The sequence below is a fragment of the Cottoperca gobio genome, chromosome 5, assembly GCF_900634415.1.
Source record: "Cottoperca gobio chromosome 5, fCotGob3.1, whole genome shotgun sequence".
NCBI lineage: Eukaryota > Metazoa > Chordata > Actinopteri > Perciformes > Bovichtidae > Cottoperca > Cottoperca gobio.
The window spans coordinates 17,105,312-17,124,419 of NC_041359.1; the positions used below are offsets into that span (position 1 = coordinate 17,105,312).

Consider the following 19,108-nt stretch of genomic DNA (forward strand, 5'->3'; position numbering starts at 1 on the left):
TCATTTAAAAATGATCTTTAGAGTTTAAAGGGGAACACCGATTTTAAACATCAGTCTGTTTACAGGTCTTGAGGAGTACTTAATGGTAAATGGACTGTATTTATACGGCACTTTTCTACCTTACTGCCTCTTTCATCCATCCACACACACATACCGATGATGGTGGAGCTGCAACTTGGGGTTCAGTGTCTTGCTCAAGGACACTGCTAAATGTGAACCGGTGGCCAAAAGATTATTTTAAAATAGATTTATTTGGACTCAATTGAAAAGAAAAACCACACACGGTAACTACTGAATTCAATCCACATTTTTATCTTTATGTGTCATTAACATTATGGTACACTTCTTGACTGATGTGCAGCGTCTTCCCACTGGAGACCTCCGTGTGTTGTGGATATAACGGCCTGAAAAATTCCCTTGTTTTACTGAATTTAGGCATCCATGACCAGAAACCAGCATCTGGAAAGAAAAACTGGACTGGTAAAAGGCTATGTGCAAGGTTTTTGGAGGTTAAGGTTATGTCAAATTATTTTTGGTCAAGTTAGTGAGTGGTTTTCGTCTTTGTGTACTCCTTTCTATACATCACAGATCAGAAACACACCTTTTTTTGTACAGTGAAGTATGAATTAGCTGTGACATTGACACTGTATAATCACTGTAAAGGCCTGTTTTCAGGAACCCCAACACTTTCCCCACATGCAAGTTCAGTTTTAGTTGATTTCTTACTCACCATTCATGTGGTTTGCCCTGCAGTATTTGAGCCGTGACTCAAATACCGTATCCAGCCACTTCAAGAACAAGCTGAAGAACAAGCTGATGCAGAGGCCCAGGAGCAGTCCAACTATGATGTTCATTTTCTGCTGGGTTATGATGTCACTTACAATGTAGTTTGAATCCACCATGAACTTCGCCCCATTATATGGAACGACATGATAGATTTGATGCCTGCAGGTGACAGAACATTAGCCAGTTGTGGGAGATTGCAAACAGAAAAGTAAAGATAAAAAATAACCCATGATGCTGAGCGATGGATAAGGATATGGATACTTTTTGTATTTGTATTAGCTGATACCAATCCCTGTTGTACAATACCAGTATACTAATATGCATGTGTCTATAGTCTTCATGGAAATAAAGTTTGTGGTTGTTAGGTGAACATTTTCAGAACAAAACGTTATTACTTAATTGACAAATTCAGATTATTCACAAAGAAATATAATCAACAAATAAAACACTTATTAATATACATTCAGCATTCTGCATTATGAGTATTTTAACTTTTGGTACTTTAAATATATTTCGATACTAATACTTTTGTACACATACAAGTACAGTTTTGGATGCATGACTTTTACTTGTAACAGAGTATTTCCACACTGTGGTATTGCTATTTATTACTTAAGTAAAATATCTGAGTAGGCTAACTCACTGAAAATTGATATTCTAAGATGAATGAATGAACCCAGGGTTCATTGTGAGAAGTCATAACAAACGCTATGTGAATTCAGGCTTTATAGCAGTAACGTTGAGCTGTTTGCTCATTACCCACTTATCTTAACAGCAACTCACAGCAAACGTCATCAAAACAAGTTTAGGAATATAAGCGTCAGGTTTGTCTCACCTGCCACAAAATAAAAGGTTTCATTCAGAACAGCTGGATCGTATCTTACCTCCCACAGGTGCAGGCGCAGACACCGTCCTCCCCTCGCACTAGCGGTAAGAAGAAGTTGTGAAAGCGGTCTAAAAGCGCGTTCATGTCCGTCAGAAAAGTCTGTGCGGAACTAAACAATAACAGAAGTAAGCTGCAAAAACGCTACACACCGTAATATTCACGAGACACGTTTAACTGCTGATTTAACTAGCTTAATTGCTATCGATTTGTCGACGGAAAAGCGTTAATATCCGGCAAAATGAGGAACCTCATGGTGCCTTCACGTGTATGACCCTATAGCTTACATATTAGTGCTTTCCAAGACTAGTATCCTGAGTGTCCCGGTTGTCTGTCGGTCCTGCCTTCTCTGTCCGACGTGCTGTCCAACGCCACTGGGGAAGAGTCGGTGGTGCTCAGGTAGTTTAACAAATCATGGTTTTAGCTTATAAATGGAAATGAGTTGTCATGGCAACTTTATTAGCTACCCTAACAACGTCACAATTTAAAAGTAACGGTCGCTTGGGTAACGTGCACGTGCTAGTCTTATGGGGGGTGTTTAGTATAGTTTGTCACGTAAGACGATAAATCTTACTAATTGTGTTTTTTTGTTGTAAATCTTACTTAAATGATTTAAATGTATATTTGTTATTGTGTAAGCTAACCCTGAACATTTACTAATGATTAATGTATAAAGGGTAGGTGTAATAAGCTAAGGCTTCAGCCTACACCTTTTCGTTAAGCATTAACTTGCGTTGCTTTGTCACCATTTCAAAAGTAAAGACTTATTAATTTTTTTTACGTGTATTTGAGTTAAACAAGTTGACAATGAACAAAATAAACTAGAGATGAAGGGCAATAACGTGTATTACTGTCCAAACATAGCCAGACTGAGGACCTGGTTTAAATTGTTTTCCTATACCTAAATATTCACCTATTGAAATATTTCTAAATAATCGAAGTTGCCCTTGTTTGTCCATAAAGATGTCTATAAAATCTAACTCAGACCTAAACATAACCAGGAACGCTCTATTATAGTTAATATCACAAAGCAAACAAAGACACGTTTTTTTAGAGATGCTTCTTTCTTTAGAGGATTCATATGTACATACAGAAAAATCAGGCACTCTGAGCTGAGCTCGCAGTTTGCAAATAGTTACAATGCTTCAATTCTTTAACATTTACAAAAAGAAAAAAATACATACTATGCCCTGAAAAATAGCATATCCAAGTTGAAATATGTATCAACACATTATATTGGAAACACACTGGAGGAGAGCCTCAGAGAGGTCTAGGTTTGGTTATTCATTATTAGCCCACCCACTTTAACCTAATTCAAACTAATCTACAACAAATGAGCGCACAAAAACACGCATTCAATTAAATTAATTTTCATCCCCGTCTGACCCCAAGAAACACATTTACATTGTCCAAGGTCAGGAATAAAAATTTGACATATGCTTAAATGAATAACAATTATACTGTATATCTGAAGAAAAGAAAATTCAGCATTCATATGCTGTACTGAACTAAATCAGAGGGACTGGTAAAGGAATTGTTGAGCCAGGAGTGTGGGTGCTATGGTTCTCCCTGAGGAGACATGGTTGAGTGATTTCACTGGACTGTGATGAGGGTGGACCTAGGCCTGACCTTGATCCGGAGAAATAAAGGCAGAGCGAGAGCAGCGTGTCCGTCCTCTGTATAGAAGAAAAACGCCATCATCACCAAGATGTCCAACAGCAGCCATTTGTTAGGTCCTGACCCAAAGCTCTGTGTGTGTGTGTGGCTGTGTAGGCACACAATGTGTATGTACGTACTGTGTTGTAGATGACTGATGAGTACAAAGTGTGTGTGTGTGTGTGTGTGTGTGTGTGTGTGTGTGTGTGTGTGTGTGTGTGTGTGTCCATATACTATTGTTTGATTGCTTGTGATCCAAGTTTGTGTTTATTGCAAATTTCTATTGCACATCAGTAGAAACAGACAGTGTGGAGAAAAGGCCTGTTGCTCTTCTCCTCAAACTCCTGTATCAGCTCATCCATTTCATCCTCCATGTCCTCAGTGTGCTGGATCTGCAGGGGTGGAGGAGGCGGCACATTAAACACAGCCTGAATGCACACCATTTATAAACATATGGTACCCTTTTAAACCAGCATTTTCATTCAGGGCTGCAAGTTTACAAATATTCATATCAATTAATCTGTCAATTATGTTCTAGATTAATAGTTTGGTCTATAAAACATTTTTAAAAAGTGAAAAGTAATGTGTGCTTTGTACAACAGCATTTAAGAATCCCGATAGGAGACACTCACACATTGACACAGCTCACAGATGAGGAAAGCACCCAGCGTGGCTTCCTCGTGGTTATCCTGAATGTCTACATTGATGACGTGCACAGACTGTAGAGTCTCCTGCTCTCTTGAATTCAGATCTGGGAACCAACAACAGATGAGAGAGAAAGAGTGCCACACAATCAGAAGGGTTTGGAGTAAAACCGTTGGTCGGCATACAAAATAAATTGTCGGGTAAAAATATGATTATGCAAGTAGTGTCAAGGCAGTGTCCTTGCAAGGGGCTCTGAATTACCAACTTTATCCCTACAGTGATCACATATTTCTCATGAGAAGCCTCACCCTCCAGCACTTGGTCATAGACTCTCTCTTCACAGGTGATGACCAGGTCAAACTTATCCTTGCAGCTTTGAAAGCGCTCCGGCTTTGATTTGATGCGCTTGTTGCGGTCCAGCATGTGCAGGATGCCATTCTGTGTGTATCTTAAGAGTTGGGAGGTCAAGGAACACAGCAGGAGCGAGAAACACTTCCAAGGTAATACAACATCACACTATCAGACAGGACCTCAATCTACAGACGCACTGAACAATGTGCCTGAGTACGTACCCAGTAGAACTGTACAAGTTATTAATTTGTCTGAAGGAGACCACAGATTTTGTTTTGTTGTAGGGTCTACACTTGAATGTATCAATGTTTGTTAGAGAAACTACAGCACCCTCTAGTGGTGCCTGGAAAAACTACTATTCATCAGTGCCATGTTGAAAAACAAAAAGGTAAATAGAAGAATGGCATTTCAAGGAGACCACAGTAAAATGTGATATTTCCATAAGTTAACACGCTGACATTTGGTGTCCTTAATACAAATGAAAATTATGTTGAACACTCCTTTAAGCTTCTAAAAATGTAGTCAAAGTCCATGTTGCTCCGTCACTACATGACTATCCTGATATATTGCCAAAACAAAACAAATAAAAAAAGACCAACCACCATGGTGAATTGTCTAGAATAGTGGACTATATTTTTTTTAAATCCATGCAACGTTGCAAGTATACCACAAGTATTTTTGTAAGAGGCAAAATGTACATCTTATATTCATATTACATTTGGGATTTACAGGGCAGCTAGTTTACAATTTGTAACACGGCACCTTTAACATGCAGAATACATACAACCTACCGTGGGGTGGCAAAATGTACACCTGCAATACAGTAATATTATTAGCAAGTAAATATTTGGTGAAGCACAGCTACTTTTAAACCTAGATTCTCACAAGAGGCCTATATAACAGGAATAATTTAAGATGACCTTAGAGATGCTTAACTCCTAAGAATAGCCCTACATTTAGACTTTAAACAAAGCAATTATCTGAAAATATACCTACATATTTCAGGAATAAAAGCCTTAAATACACAACCAAAAGGGACATGTTTAAGACTGCTAATGATAGTGGAGACAGGGATTATTTGAACCATTATCAATGAAAAACAAAAAGTACCAGCAGTCAGTACTGACCGGAACAATAACTACAAATCATTTTAATGAACGCAAAGTTTCCGAGGCATGTGCAAGTGACACTCACTATTGCAGCTTTTGCATGTCCAGCTCCAACAAAGTGCAGGCTTTTTGTAATGCAGTCCAGTTTGAGTATCCTCAGTTTGGTAGCATGTGCATATTGTCTCACTAATGAGAATTAACACAAGTAATTAATCTTCTTTAACTTACTTTGGGGCACTATAAGCAATAATATCTTCTTAAAAAAAATAAGATGCGAATAAAACGGCAGAACAAACTGCCTTTGATGTTTTAGCTGATTAACTTTTGCTAAATGCCCTGTTGGGTGTTTATTCATCAGTGTTGTCTACTTGTCACCACTGTTTTTCTTTGCTAATAGAGTTCTCCTGTGGTTTGATTTCTGTATACGTTCGCCCTTCAGTTTTCACCAGCAATCTTTTTAAAACTACAAAAGACAAAATGAGCCAGATTAAGTTCAATGGCAGAACAATTATTCTGTCTGGTGTTACTTAAACAGCCAAAATATAAAATGTGACAAATGGGAAAAGATGCATATCTTAAAAAAACAGGGAAATTGCACTAGTGAGAAACAACAGTGGTGACATCAAGACACTCAACAATATAAAACTAAGGTTTAAGAGGTGATGGATTTAAATCTGATTAATTAAATGTGATCTCAGTAAAAACCTATAATCTTCACCAAATTACACTTACTGTTGTATTGCAAGGTGTTTTTTCACCCCCTGTATATTATAGCTTAAACAACAATATATTGTAGCAATGCATCGGTAACACATTTTAAAATCCCTGCATCTGCTTTACCCATCGGTGCGGTCCCATCCGCGGTGCCGTTCAAACGCCATCACACTTACATGAACTACAAAGATCAATATCTAAACACGATACATGTACATGGGCCATGTCTACTTATCTGGCTTCCAGTATACAGTATAAACGTGTGTGTGTGGAAAAGTGAGTGAGAAGGGGATACAGTTCCTTGTCCTTGCGGACCAAGTCGTTGTACATCTGTACATATGTTGTTTTGAAGTCATACACATTTGGCTTATCCGGGGCAGGACCGGGTAGCTTCACATGAGACCCTGTCCCAAATGAACGCACGTCAAATCCACGTTTGCTGCAAAGACGAAAAAAGGACAAGACAGTAAATTACATACCATGTCTGGGACCAACACCAGACAAAATAAACATTACACAAGAGCAGAATGCAGTCATCAGCATCTTTCCGTATCTTATAGGGAACCCAATGAAGTCAGCTTTTCCAATGTTATAAAAAAGGTGTTCAGGCTGAATTCACAAACACAAAGTGTGTTGGTCCATCTCACCTGGTCCCTCCCTACATAGGACATTTTCTGAATATAGAAACAAGATTTTTATTTAAGCTAACAGTTTGGGTGAGTTTGTCTTTAAGAGTCAATCTTGGCCTACACATAATTGTACACACATTCAAACGAGGTGCACTACTTTCCCATTTTTTTTAAATAAAAAAACGTCTCAGTGAAAGACGAAAACAGCAGCCACCTTTGGACTTAAAAAGTAAGAAATCTAGAAGAAAAAAAAGGTGTGACAGAGGACTGATCAGAGCTGGTAAAACCATCCGATGCTTCACAAGCTGCAGTTCCTCCCTTCCGGAATATTTCCTACAGGGGGGCGCTATAGTCAACATGTGGGGTGGAGAAAAAAAAATATTTTGAACGCCCTAAATCTGTTTGAAAATAAAATCTGTGTGGATATTTAATTCAGGCAACCGGCAACCTGAAACTTAAGTGAGAAACCACAGTTTAAAATACGCTGTAGCCCCGGTGTTACAATCAAAAGGAGCGAGTCCATTGTTAACTGCGCTGAGGCCCGATGGACTGACTGACACCTCGACTCATGACCGGTTCAGAAAGCGGCTCGATACCGCACAGATTTGGTTCACTTCGTGGTGTTTTCCTTTTGTGGTCCTCCCGGCGGCTCGTCTTTACCTGAGGATACTGTGCGCCTCCATACTGCGGTTCTGGTTGCTCGAGCACACAACCGCTACACGCAGCGGGTGGCTCGGCATTGCGACACTCCGGCTGAAACTAACCGACACAAGCTGTCAGAAACTACTAAGAGGTGGTTAAGTTGATCCCTGTAAGAAAAATAAACAACACAAGCCCCTTTTGTTACGCTAAATAAGATAACCTTTCGAGTACAAATACTGTGCGACTGGCTCGTCTTCTTTTGATGCAGGAAGTTAAAATGGCGGTGCCCCGTTAGTGACTACGGCTTTATCAGGTGATGTAATTTGGGGGCGGAGTTTATTTCTTGTCACGCAGACAAATGTGGCGACGTAGACGTGACGTCAATGAACGAACGTGCTGTGATTTTTCCTTGAACTAAACATTATTTTATGAATATTAGTACACATTAGGATTCTGGAAGAAAATTGAGGACTATTTTGACACTCAAACCAATATTTCGATTAAACTGGAAGTCATGGATGAAATATTATTCAATGAAAACAAAAACCAGGAAGTTCAGCGGACTGTCAATTCATTCATTTTAATGGGGAATTTCCCCATCCATAAAGCAAAGTACTCAGGTCTCGCTCATGGTTTAAAACTTTCAGTCTTGTTTTTAGAAAATACTTTCTATCTAAATTATAAACAATAACAGATGTGCTCATATGGTTCATTTTGCTACAGGATTGACCTTTTCTGTTAAGTTGTTTATACTATTTTGAACAGTTACCCCATGTCTTGCCATGTTGAATGTATGAGTTTGAGTGGAGTCATGCCTGTTATGGTATCTTTATTTGATTATGATGCGTTTTTTATTTTCAGTGATTTTTCTTAAAGAAACTCTGGTGCTATAAACCTGCCTTTTATTTTTTAAGATTGTGTAGAAAATATTTATATTGGTGAAACTAAGAAAAGTGCTCTAACAGAAAAAATTAGGAACACGCTTAGTAGGTGGGGAACCAAGCCAACTTTCCTGCACTTTATTAATGAATTTAAACAATATAGCATCGTCTTATCTAATGGTAAAAACAAAATGCTATCAAGGCCTTTACGTCATTGAATGCATATAACACAAACTCTGGCATTTTAAGAAGTAAATGTAACTTATATATATATATATATATATATATATATATATATTGTTTATGTATCTGTTTATATCTCTGTAAATGAACATGTGTACAATTAAGAAAGTGAAAAAATGTTTTTGTTCAACTTATATACAAATTTAAATACATGTTGATAACATGTTTACTCTTGTAGACATAGTGCATACATGTATGCTATATTTGATTATATATTTTTCCCTTTAATTTGTGTTCAATGCCAACATTTTTGTTTTTAAACTGCTTAGGATCTTCATCCATAAATCACTTTTCTTATACATACATTCTAACTCTGTGATTTTAATAATGCTGTATACATTCCCCTCATGTGGATGTACTGCATCTGTACACTGTTCAAAAGCAAAAGAAATGTGTTGGTTGTTTGGTTTACTGTATCACACTGTGAAGATTTTCACTGGATCCATCTGTATCCAGTTTAACCATCCAGAAAGACATTAAAAAAAACTAAATAATGAGATCAAGCCCCAGTCCCCATTCCTGTCTGGTATTGATTCTTGTAAATGGTCCAGGGGTGTGAGGATGAACTCTCGCACACACTCTCACACACACAAAGAGAAAAACAAGGACAGCTGTAAATGATATCAAGTGACCTTATGATACTTTATTGATTGACAGCAGGACATAAAGGCTTTTTAACTCAAGACATTTGACACAGTATTTGGAGATTTTACACCAGATTGTATTGCCCTTCACAAAATGGTACAAATACATACTTTAGGCGGACCTCAAAGCAAAACTAGACGATGGGATGGTTTAGTCAAATGGAAATATAAAATTCAGTAAAATAATTTTCCTGTGTTGCAGCAAGAACAAGACAAGTCTGGACACGTTCACACGCTGCACATTTAGCTTCTGTTTCTGATGCACTCAATGCCATTTCATTAATTGTATTGCTGTATAAATGCTGCCAGCATACAGATTGACACTCAATCACAGACAACCTTGAAACAAAAACATAACACAGTACACTACTGTATACTAGTAAATGTTGGTTATCAGTACTTTTGGTTAAGTGCATCCTCGCAGAGGTTGACATGGCATGTTATTTTTGCAGAGCCCCAGTAGTTTGTGCTTCAATTCACTCATAACAGGATGTGTACATCATTATGTGGCTGATTGAAAACTAAATATTATTGACAGTGAGTGACTATGATTGTGAGATTAGATATGGTCATCATGGGTGTTAAATGTAGGCCATTTTTTAAATAACAGTGCACCAGTGTCGTATCAGTGACGCAAGTGAGTGTGGTAGGAGTATGTGTGCTGTGTTGTGGGGCTCATGATGTTTTCTGTGATGTACGCCACCAGCAAGCAGATGATGACCAGCATCACACAAATAGCTCCCCCAACCGTTGTCATGGCGATCACAATGTCCTGCATCCCAGACGGCGGCAGGGTAAACTCTACACAGTCCCGCTGGTCTGCTTTCTGAGCTGGATTGGAGCGGGCCAGGGAGCGCAGGCAGAGGCGGTAGGGGATGTTCTCATGCAGCTCAGTAAGGAGAAAGTCCCTGCAGCCAGATCCAAGATGGACACTGGCACACTCAAACTGAGTATAGCTTCCATTCCACCAGCAGTTTAACTCGTAGCCTCCCCGTCCTGTGTCGTCGGCCACTGAAGACAGTGTTTGATCTTAGAGTTTCCACTCTTGTTAGATTTGTCCCTTGATCTCCACCACTCCTCTGACCAGCTGCAGTCACTGTGGATTCTCCCTCATGGGTCCACTGTAACAGTACGCTGCCATTGATGAGAATATTTGCCACCAGATTCCCCAAAGACACCACTGTCCTGCAGTCTCCCTCGTGACACTCGTACCCAAAAAGTGTGTGTCGAAAACACAGCTGTCCCCCGATGCCTCCCTCAATCACTTGGTAGGCACACAGTGGTGACACCACTTCCTCTGGGCTCCAGTTTGGTGCCCTGCCCAACCTTTCAGATATCACAGTAGTAATATCGCTGGTGTTGAAAGATAAACTATTCACTTGGCCTGTTACCTCTTTTAGCTTTGGTGATGGCCTACTTTTGTGGCTGTGATTGCCATGGTTAGAACTGGTGTTAGTCTGTTTCAGCCAGTTTTGGGTCCCCAAATGATTCCTGCCTCTAGCCTCTGATGGGGATGTTGTTGTTGATGATGCTGAGTTGCTGCGATGAGATCTGATGGACCCAGCTGTGTGGTGTAATGTGCAGAGCAGGAGCGCAGATAAGGCGAGCAGTGATGGTCGTTTTTGGCTTTTCATCTCACTTTCACTCATCGAATTATTTTCTCTCACAGTGGATCAAATAGGCTGATGTCTGCCATAAGATCAGCTCTGCCTCAGTGCACACGACGAAATCCGTGAAACAGGATAGCTCGTCCACGGGCGAGAGGATCGGGTATGCATCTGCGATAGAAATAACATTTAGTCATGCGGCCATCCTGTCAGTATGACCTTGCATAGGATAACCATGCAGTATTAAGTTAAAAAAAAAAAAACCTGAACGGTGATAAAAGTCACCTCAGTGCAGGCTCCGACTCACAGGCATTTATAAAAATCACTCACTTGTGTCGGTGGGAAGAGAGGACCCGGCTATCGTGCCATCAGATTCGCTTTCTTCTTCCTGTCTGGCTTGACGTAAAGGCTTCGATGCCTGCTGTGCGAGAGTGCACGTAGAAAAGCGCGCGCCGAGGTGTGTTTAGGAGCGTGGGTGCGTGCACAAAATATTTGTAGTCATCAACAGTCGATTTGTGAGTCATCATCCCACACAGTGCTTGTGCAAGTGTCTGTCAATAACAGAGACAACAACCAGAGTCCTGACCACGCTGACGAATGGAGCGTTTTAACCCACGTGCTGCTCACCTGCTGATCTCCTGCAGGCAGAGCAGCCCACACATCAGATCAGAGCTGCTGTTAGTCCTACCTGTCAGTGGTGGATAAAGCCATGAGCACAATAATGCATCAATAATAATAATAATCCAATTATATAATATATATTATTCTGAAATGGGTCGTTGTGCATAGTGAGCACTTTTACTTTTTGATGTCAATATTTTTGTACTTTTACTATAGGCTTTAAAATGCGGCACTTTTGCATGTAACAAAGTATTTCTACACTGTGTATTACTACTTTTTACTTAAGTAAAAGATCTGAGTACTTGCACCACTGCTACCTGTGCATATAAGATCTACAGACACACCTAAAAGGTTGCCATCTTTCTCATAATCTTGTATAACATTTATGGTAGGGTTCTAGAGAGACACATGTGCTTAACATAGTGGTTCTAGGTAAAGCCCATCATTTATTAATGTTCGAGAATCATTATAATCTAATGATCCTGATTATAATGATTATAATGATTAGATCATTATAATCAGGAGAAGTTACACTGTAAGAACCAAAGATCTTTGGTATCTTTCTGTATGAGCCATTGATGGTTGCATCTAACGCCTCCCTGCTCTCACTTTTGAATGAATGGCATTCAATGATGCCAGTCTGTAATTACAAATTGTCTGAGTTTATATCCAATATATAAACTGTATATGTGTTTTTCGCAAAGGGTTGAAATGGACAAGAAATAGACCCTTTATTCTTTCATTTTCACAACAGGGGCAATTGCATGACAGAAAGGTGAGGCTGCTGATTTTCTGGGTTACACTTATTTTAAATGTGTTGTTTATATAGAAAGCGTGAAGATAATAGTTTGTGTTGTTCAGGTCATTTTGTCCTACATGTACATAGTACATGTATTTATTTTTGTCCATCGCATGTACATGCAGCATTCTGGCATATAGTGCGTCAGAGAGGTAAAATGGCTCCACTACAGGTATACTTAGTCACTGCTGAAGGAGGTTATAGCCATATGTTCTCTGTATAAGATCATCATGAACAAAGAGCACCTATAAAAGAAAAAGGTTGTACGGTTGTACGGTCAAGATGCATCATTGTCCTCCACAAAACATTTAATTAAGCAGTGCTTATGTGAGATTATTCGAAGCAATAATTGCCTCGTCCCAAGAGAAAGACTTGGCAACTCAGTAAACAATTAGTACAAAGGGAGAGAGGGATTAGCTGACTACTGGGAGAAGAAAAGCTGCGTCAGTAGGACTGACTAACTTCCGCCTGTCCCTTAAAGGTTGCAACGGGTAATTGATTTAAATCTGTGTAATCTGCAGTTAATGTTATATCTGATAGTCTGACACTAGCTATGTTTTTAATCATGAACATTAACTACGGGAAAAACAAGTGAGCAGATTGCAGTTATTTCACAACATGCATTTCCATAGCAGAGTTAAGTGGTGATTTAGTATGAATAACTTAACGGGAACAGGCTGTTATAAAGCGACCCGCACCTGTTGATGCGATCGTTCGGATCAAGAGACAGAGTTGTATTTGCAGCTGGTTAGTGATGCGGGAAGAAAACGTGGAAAATGTCTGCCTCTGCATGTAAATACAAGCATCAACATATTAGGTTAAATTGCCCATGAGCCCGGTCAGCAAAGATGAAACCTGCGTATAAAATCTATTCGTTTGTCTGTGTGTGTGTATATAAAACGCCATGAGGACCATCAGCAGCTGTAGTGGTGCGGGCGAAGCCTTGATGTTTCACTCTGACTCTCACACAAAGAAAAAGCAAACTATGTCGCCATGCAGAGGATGATGCCATGTCAGAGGTCCTCACTGTAGAGGCTATTTTGTTTGGGCTCTTGGTCTTCTCTGGTATTCTGGGAAACATTTTGGTCATCCATGTGGTGAGATAACCTAGAGATTTATATTTGTTGATTGAGCTAAATGTTTTGCATTGTTCTCAGTCTGTCTTGCTTATACTCTCAGGTGTTTCAGTCAGCCGCTGAGAGTCCATCTCGGAGACTCCCTCCCTCTGACACTATTTTGGTGCACCTGTCACTGGCTAACCTGCTGACCTCCCTTTTTCGCACGGTGCCCATCTTTGTGTCGGACCTGGGCTTGGATGTGTCTCTGTCACCGGGCTGGTGCCGAATCTTCATGCTGCTGTGGGTGTGGTGGCGAGCTGTGGGCTGTTGGGTGACTCTGGCACTTAGTGTCTTCCACTGCACCACCCTGAGGCGGCATCACATTACCTTTGGACCTCTCGCACAGCAGAGGGAGAGGCTGCGGGTCTGGATCGTTCTGGGGCTGGTGTGGGGGGCAAACCTGGTCTTCTCTATTCCAGCTCTGATATATAGCACCCATGTTCACGGCAACGCCACCGTGGAGCTGATGGTGATCAGCTGCACCACCAGGCCTCTCCTGGGCTGTGTCTGGGAGTTCCCCTCCATTCAACAGGGCTCAGCCTTCGCGTCCTCCTCGCTGGCACTTAATGAAGTGTTGCCACTGGTGCTGATGGTTTGCACCAACCTGGCCACACTTCATGCTCTGGCAAAGCACATCCGAGCTGTTACCTCAGGAGGAGAGTCAGGAGGAACCCACGGGGAGCAGGACAAACACGTGTCAACTGAGCGCAAAGCAGCTCATGTAATCATGTTGCTGGTGTCACTCTTCGTGGTCTGCTGGGTGCTACAGGTTGCTGCGGTGACGTACTACAACCATGATGGGGGACACCACGCTGAAGGGCTGCTGACTGTGGCCCACTTCTCTGCCTCGCTGTTTGTAGGATTCAGTCCCATGGTGGTGGCCCTGGGACATGGCAAGCTGAGGAAGAGAATCATCAGTATGATCCTGATCTGGTCTAAAGTTCTGAAATGTCACAGGGAGGACACTGAAGAGGGGGGTAAATCCCTAAAGACTGAAGGAAAGAACGGAAAACAAATCGTTTTTATTGTTCAAAAAGAAAGGAAGGTCATAAAAGTGAAGGGGAAAGTTAAAGCAAACAAATGATGGAAGGCAAGTGTGACTGCATTGATGGCACAGATGCATCATATATATACATTTATAGACACCTAACTGCATGTTTCCTCTGGACAGAACTGTTTTCAAGTATTATTTTAGTTTATTTTAAGATATTTCAAACCATTTAATGCAAGTCAAGCTGCGACAAGGTCTGTTGGCTGAGTCAGAAATCATTATCAAGCAGGTGATTTGGTTTCCTGTATGGTTGAAACTGTTTTATCCAATCCAATGTATCATTGATTCATTGAGATGTATTCTTGTAATCCTTTGAGTTTTATCCAATATCACATACAATGTTTCAATATGCTTTACCAGCCTACAATAAAGACTTTCCAGTAGCTCAAACAATCTACGCTCTAAGAATCAAACTCTAAGAATAAAACTCTAAGAATCAAACTCTATGAATCAAACTCTAAGAATCAAACTCTAAGAATCAAACTAAGAATAAAACTCTAAGAATAAAACTCTAAGAATCAAACTCTATGAATCAAACTCTAAGAATCAAACTCTATGAATCAAACTCTAAGAATAAAACTCTAAGAATAAAACTCTAAGAATAAAACTCTAAGAATCAAACTCTAAGAATCAAACTAAGAATCAAACTCTAAGAATCAAACTAAGAATCAAACTCTAAGAATCAAACTCTAAGAATCAAACTCTAAGAATCAAACTCTAAGAATCAAACTCTATGAATCAAACTCTATGAATCAAACTCTAAGAATCAAACTCTATGAATCAAACTCTAAGAATAAAACTCTAAGAATCAAACTAAGAATCAAACTCTAAGAATCAAACTAAGAATCAAACTCTAAGAATCAAACTCTAAGAATCAAACTCTAAGAATCAAACTCTAAGAATCAAACTCTATGAATCAAACTCTATGAATCAAACTCTAAGAATCAAACTCTAAGAATCAAACTCTATGAATCAAACTCTAAGATTCAAACTCTATGAATCAAACTCTAAGAATCAAACTCTAAGAATCAAACTCTAAGATTCAAACTCTAAGAATCAAACTCTATGAATCAAACTCTAAGAATCAAACTCTAAGAATCAAACTCTAAGAATCAAACTCTATGAATCAAACTCTAAGAATCAAACTCTAAGAATCAAACTCTAAGATTCAAACTCTAAGAATCAAACTCTATGAATCAAACTCTAAGAATCAAACTCTATGAATCAAACTCTAAGAATCAAACTCTATGAATCAAACTCTAAGAATCAAACTCTAAGAATCAAACTCTAAGAATCAAACTCTAAGATTCAAACTCTAAGAATCAAACTCTAAGAATCAAACTCTAAGAATCAAACTCTATGAATCAAACTCTAAGAATCAAACTCTAAGAATCAAACTCTAAGAATCAAACTCTATGAATCAAACTCTAAGAATCAAACTCTAAGAATCAAACTCTAAGAATCAAACTCTAAGATTCAAACTCTAAGAACAGCTCTTCCAATAAAATGTTGCGCAGGAAAAATGAGAGAAAGGTAACTCAGCAAGTGATCCTAAAAGGTTTGCTATGAAGTCCAAAAGTATAAATGTATCATAAATTGCTCGTTCATTTTGAATCAATATATAAACGTTTCTTATTTTATTGCCCAAAATATGAAACGCTTGAGCCGAAGTATCACGGTAACTAACTTTAAGGAAGCTGTCGTTGATGACCTTCTATAAGCTTCAAGACATCCATTACCACCACAGTTTCAGAGGATAACAAACACAACCTTTGATTTAGCTTTTAAATCACATTCATTCTTCACTGAACCTATACAGCACAATGTTAGACCCAGATACTGGCAGAGCAACTAATGAAACATATTGCAATATCATCTAAATTAAGTTTTTTGTAGATATTTATTTTATTTTGACCATTTGTTTAGATTAAAGACATCAGGTGAAGTAGCACAAATCCTTTATAACCTTAATTACTTTTAGCACTTTCCAACGAGTCCATCAGTCCAACTCCAGTCACAAACGCATATGTGGAGGTTTACACAGAGACACATATACTCAGACCTATAACAACGAACTCCGTATTAAGGGTTTTCTGAAGTTGATGCAAACAACAGTTTATGATGATCAGTATTGTGTGAGGCTCTGTCAGTGAGAGAGCACAGACTTGATGAATGAACGCAGCCGCCGGTGCCCAACTGCCAGAACACCAGGCGACATGGCAATGAAGATGATGTTGGCAAAACGAGCAATGACCAGAAGAAACTCCGCTGAGGAGCCGCGGTTGTAGTTGAAATAGTTGACAGAGATAATGCTGGTTCCCCAGGATGCAATGAAGAGCATAATCAGAGCGAGAATCACCTGAGAAACACAAACAGAGAATCATGGAAGTGAAACTGATCAAATGTGTTCACATTGACTCCAATACAAAATATAACTCATCTGTGTTTGTCTGTTCCATAAGTTTTAATCACAAACAGTTAAAATAAATACAATCATAAGACATAATGGAGATATGTGTAACGGGACGCCCTGATAAGCTATCTGCAGCTTGAGAACAGTGACCCAGATTCTTAGCGGTATTTACAATATAGGTTTAATTATAGGCTATATGTATGACTCATGTTCAGCAAAATCTATAATTTCATTAGATAATCACTACTCGTCTACATGATGAACCTTCAGTGAGCTCTTCACAACGCCAAAGCTTCCCTCTTCCACCCTCCTCTTCCTCACCTTGGCTGCTCGTCTCTCAGCAGGCACGCGTTTTATGACAGGTGCATCTGGTACCGAACTCCGCATCCTGCTATGGGTGTAGAGGGTGTAAAGGGAGCCCAGGTTGGTGAAGGCCATGAGGATTATGGGAATTGTTTCATGGATCACCATAGATGTGGTGGCGTAGGCCAGGCCACTTTTGCCGTAGGGAAAGTTCCACACACAGCCCAGCAGGGGGCGCGTTGTGCTGCTCACCAGCATCAGGGTCTGAGAGAAGGGGAGGAAGAGAGAGGAGTGGAGGGTGGAACATACCCTTAGTCAGCAATTTAGGGAGAGGAATTCTATCTATAGAAAAGGGGACAAATATTTCATTGTTGATCTGTTTGAAGTCAATCTTACATGCAGGTCTCTTTATCAGGTGAAGAGAATCACACTCTGACATTGCTACTCTGCATGATTTCAGTACTTTCCACACAACTTGTCAAGGGAGAGATTAAAAGCTTAAATTCCCTCGGTATTAATAAACTATATCCATTAAACTTATAAAAAAAATTCTGCATTTGTTGTCCTATTAAACCTCAATACACATTTTTTAAAACCCTCAATTAATTTAAATTCAGCACTTTTTGTTGGGTTGGTGGAAAATCACATGCATGTAAATACAATCCAGTGTAACTACATTTGTTCCACATTAAAGCTTTGTTGTTTTAAGGATTTTTGATTTCCTCAGCACAAAACATTTCCCTAAAGTTAAAGTACCGTAACATTGTTTTAACTCCTTAAAGTCAGCATTAGATTACCCTATAACACTGATGTTATTTTATAATGATAATGTTGTAACAAAATAAATGCAAACTTGATGTTCACCGTGATGGATCACACAAAGAAAGCAGTGCTGATTTTCATCCCGTACAGAAATGAAAAAAAAGAAAAAGTTAACGCACATTTCTAAATCAAAGTTGTGCGGTGTACACAGTGAGTAGCTGTGATGTAACGTGTACATGTGGTCCTTTAATTTAATCTGAAGCAGCCTCCTGTTGCAGTAGGCTCTCACCTCTGTGCTGTTCGAGTCCCCAGAGGTGGAAAAGATATGAGCAGGAATGGAGTAAATAAAGTTGAGTAACCAGATGAGGGCCAGAATCAGCATTAGGCTCTTGGGAAGGCCCCGGGATCCGTGAAGGCTCCCGATAGTTGGAGCCACACGCCTTAATGTCTGGAGGTGGAACGCACTGAGGAAGAGCGTTGACCACACATTGACCGATCGCAGCCACACCCAGACACCCATGAGGAATTTACACCACTCTTTGGACGAGTACAGCTGTAAAAAAAAGGAGGTGCATATTCACAAATTTGGAACATTTCCTCACTAATATCCTGAGCTCACACTTATATCCTGGAGATACAAAGATGTCACCAACCTTACTGACATCTGATTCACCTTGTGTATACTTTCAGTAAGTGTAGGTTTGTTGTGGCAAAAACAAACTTCCCTGACTTTGGCATGGGCAACCGGTAAGGAAGGTGGTGCAAAAAAAGTAAAATCAACATACCGTTTGCTCTATCTAAAGGGTGACCTGTGATCCTAACAACTATTGATCTTAAAGAGCACATACCTCGAGTCCCAAGTCTGAGATGACAAGCAGTGTGTTCCTCATCACAGACACCAGCAGGTTAGACAGTGCCATGTTAATGATAATGATGTCCGAGTTACGTCCCCCAACACGGTCCATTATTACACTCTTACCAATCACCCCAACCACAGTGGCATTACCCAGGATGCCCAGCATCACCAGGATGATGTAAAAGGTAGTTTGCACATGGGATACAGAGACACGAAGTCCCATCCCCACAAGCTCTGTGCCTTCATCCCCCTCCATGTGGCCGTTCATTTCAGCCCTTGTCTCAAAAAAGCTTGTCTATGAAGTTTTAGCAGCTGATGTAAAGTCTTAAAGCATGTTCCATCTTCATTGTAATATTTGTCAGATGAAAATAATCCAGCTTTCATCCTCCACCAGT

General features: G+C 39.8%; 5 protein-coding genes across 5 annotated transcripts; 1 reads left to right on the forward strand and 4 right to left on the reverse strand.

Moving 5' to 3' along the window:
• Positions 1-297: 297 nt before the first annotated feature.
• Positions 298-2,094, reverse strand: LOC115008061 (transmembrane protein 240-like). The gene is made up of 4 exons (XM_029431324.1): positions 1,957-2,094; positions 1,671-1,781; positions 731-945; positions 298-459 (listed from the first exon to the last, which is right to left on the reverse strand). The coding sequence occupies exons 2-4, from the start codon at positions 1,754-1,756 to the stop codon at positions 317-319; spliced, it is 444 nt and encodes a 147-aa protein (XP_029287184.1). The 5' UTR covers positions 1,757-1,781; positions 1,957-2,094; the 3' UTR covers positions 298-316.
• A 620-nt stretch (positions 2,095-2,714) lies between these two features.
• Positions 2,715-7,707, reverse strand: ssu72 (SSU72 homolog, RNA polymerase II CTD phosphatase). The gene is made up of 5 exons (XM_029431314.1): positions 7,434-7,707; positions 6,440-6,583; positions 4,279-4,418; positions 3,958-4,076; positions 2,715-3,717 (listed from the first exon to the last, which is right to left on the reverse strand). The coding sequence occupies exons 1-5, from the start codon at positions 7,511-7,513 to the stop codon at positions 3,616-3,618; spliced, it is 585 nt and encodes a 194-aa protein (XP_029287174.1). The 5' UTR covers positions 7,514-7,707; the 3' UTR covers positions 2,715-3,615.
• Positions 7,708-9,162: 1,455 nt separating this feature from the next.
• On the reverse strand, positions 9,163-10,213 carry fndc10 (fibronectin type III domain containing 10; the record flags this gene model as incomplete). The annotated part of the gene is made up of 1 exon (XM_029431326.1): positions 9,163-10,213. A coding segment is annotated over one exon (405 nt), but the record flags the coding sequence as incomplete, so codon positions are not given.
• Positions 10,214-13,220: 3,007 nt separating this feature from the next.
• Positions 13,221-14,412, forward strand: ora4 (olfactory receptor class A related 4). The gene is made up of 2 exons (XM_029431295.1): positions 13,221-13,307; positions 13,390-14,412. Exons 1-2 carry the CDS (start codon positions 13,221-13,223, stop codon positions 14,410-14,412), a joined length of 1,110 nt encoding a protein of 369 aa, XP_029287155.1.
• A 2,049-nt stretch (positions 14,413-16,461) lies between these two features.
• ora3.1 (olfactory receptor class A related 3, tandem duplicate 1) lies at positions 16,462-18,981 on the reverse strand. Its single transcript, XM_029431297.1, has 4 exons — positions 18,706-18,981; positions 18,147-18,410; positions 17,114-17,359; positions 16,462-16,738 (listed from the first exon to the last, which is right to left on the reverse strand). Exons 1-4 carry the CDS (start codon positions 18,979-18,981, stop codon positions 16,526-16,528), a joined length of 999 nt encoding a protein of 332 aa, XP_029287157.1. The 3' UTR covers positions 16,462-16,525.
• Between the last annotated feature and the right edge of the window lie 127 nt (positions 18,982-19,108).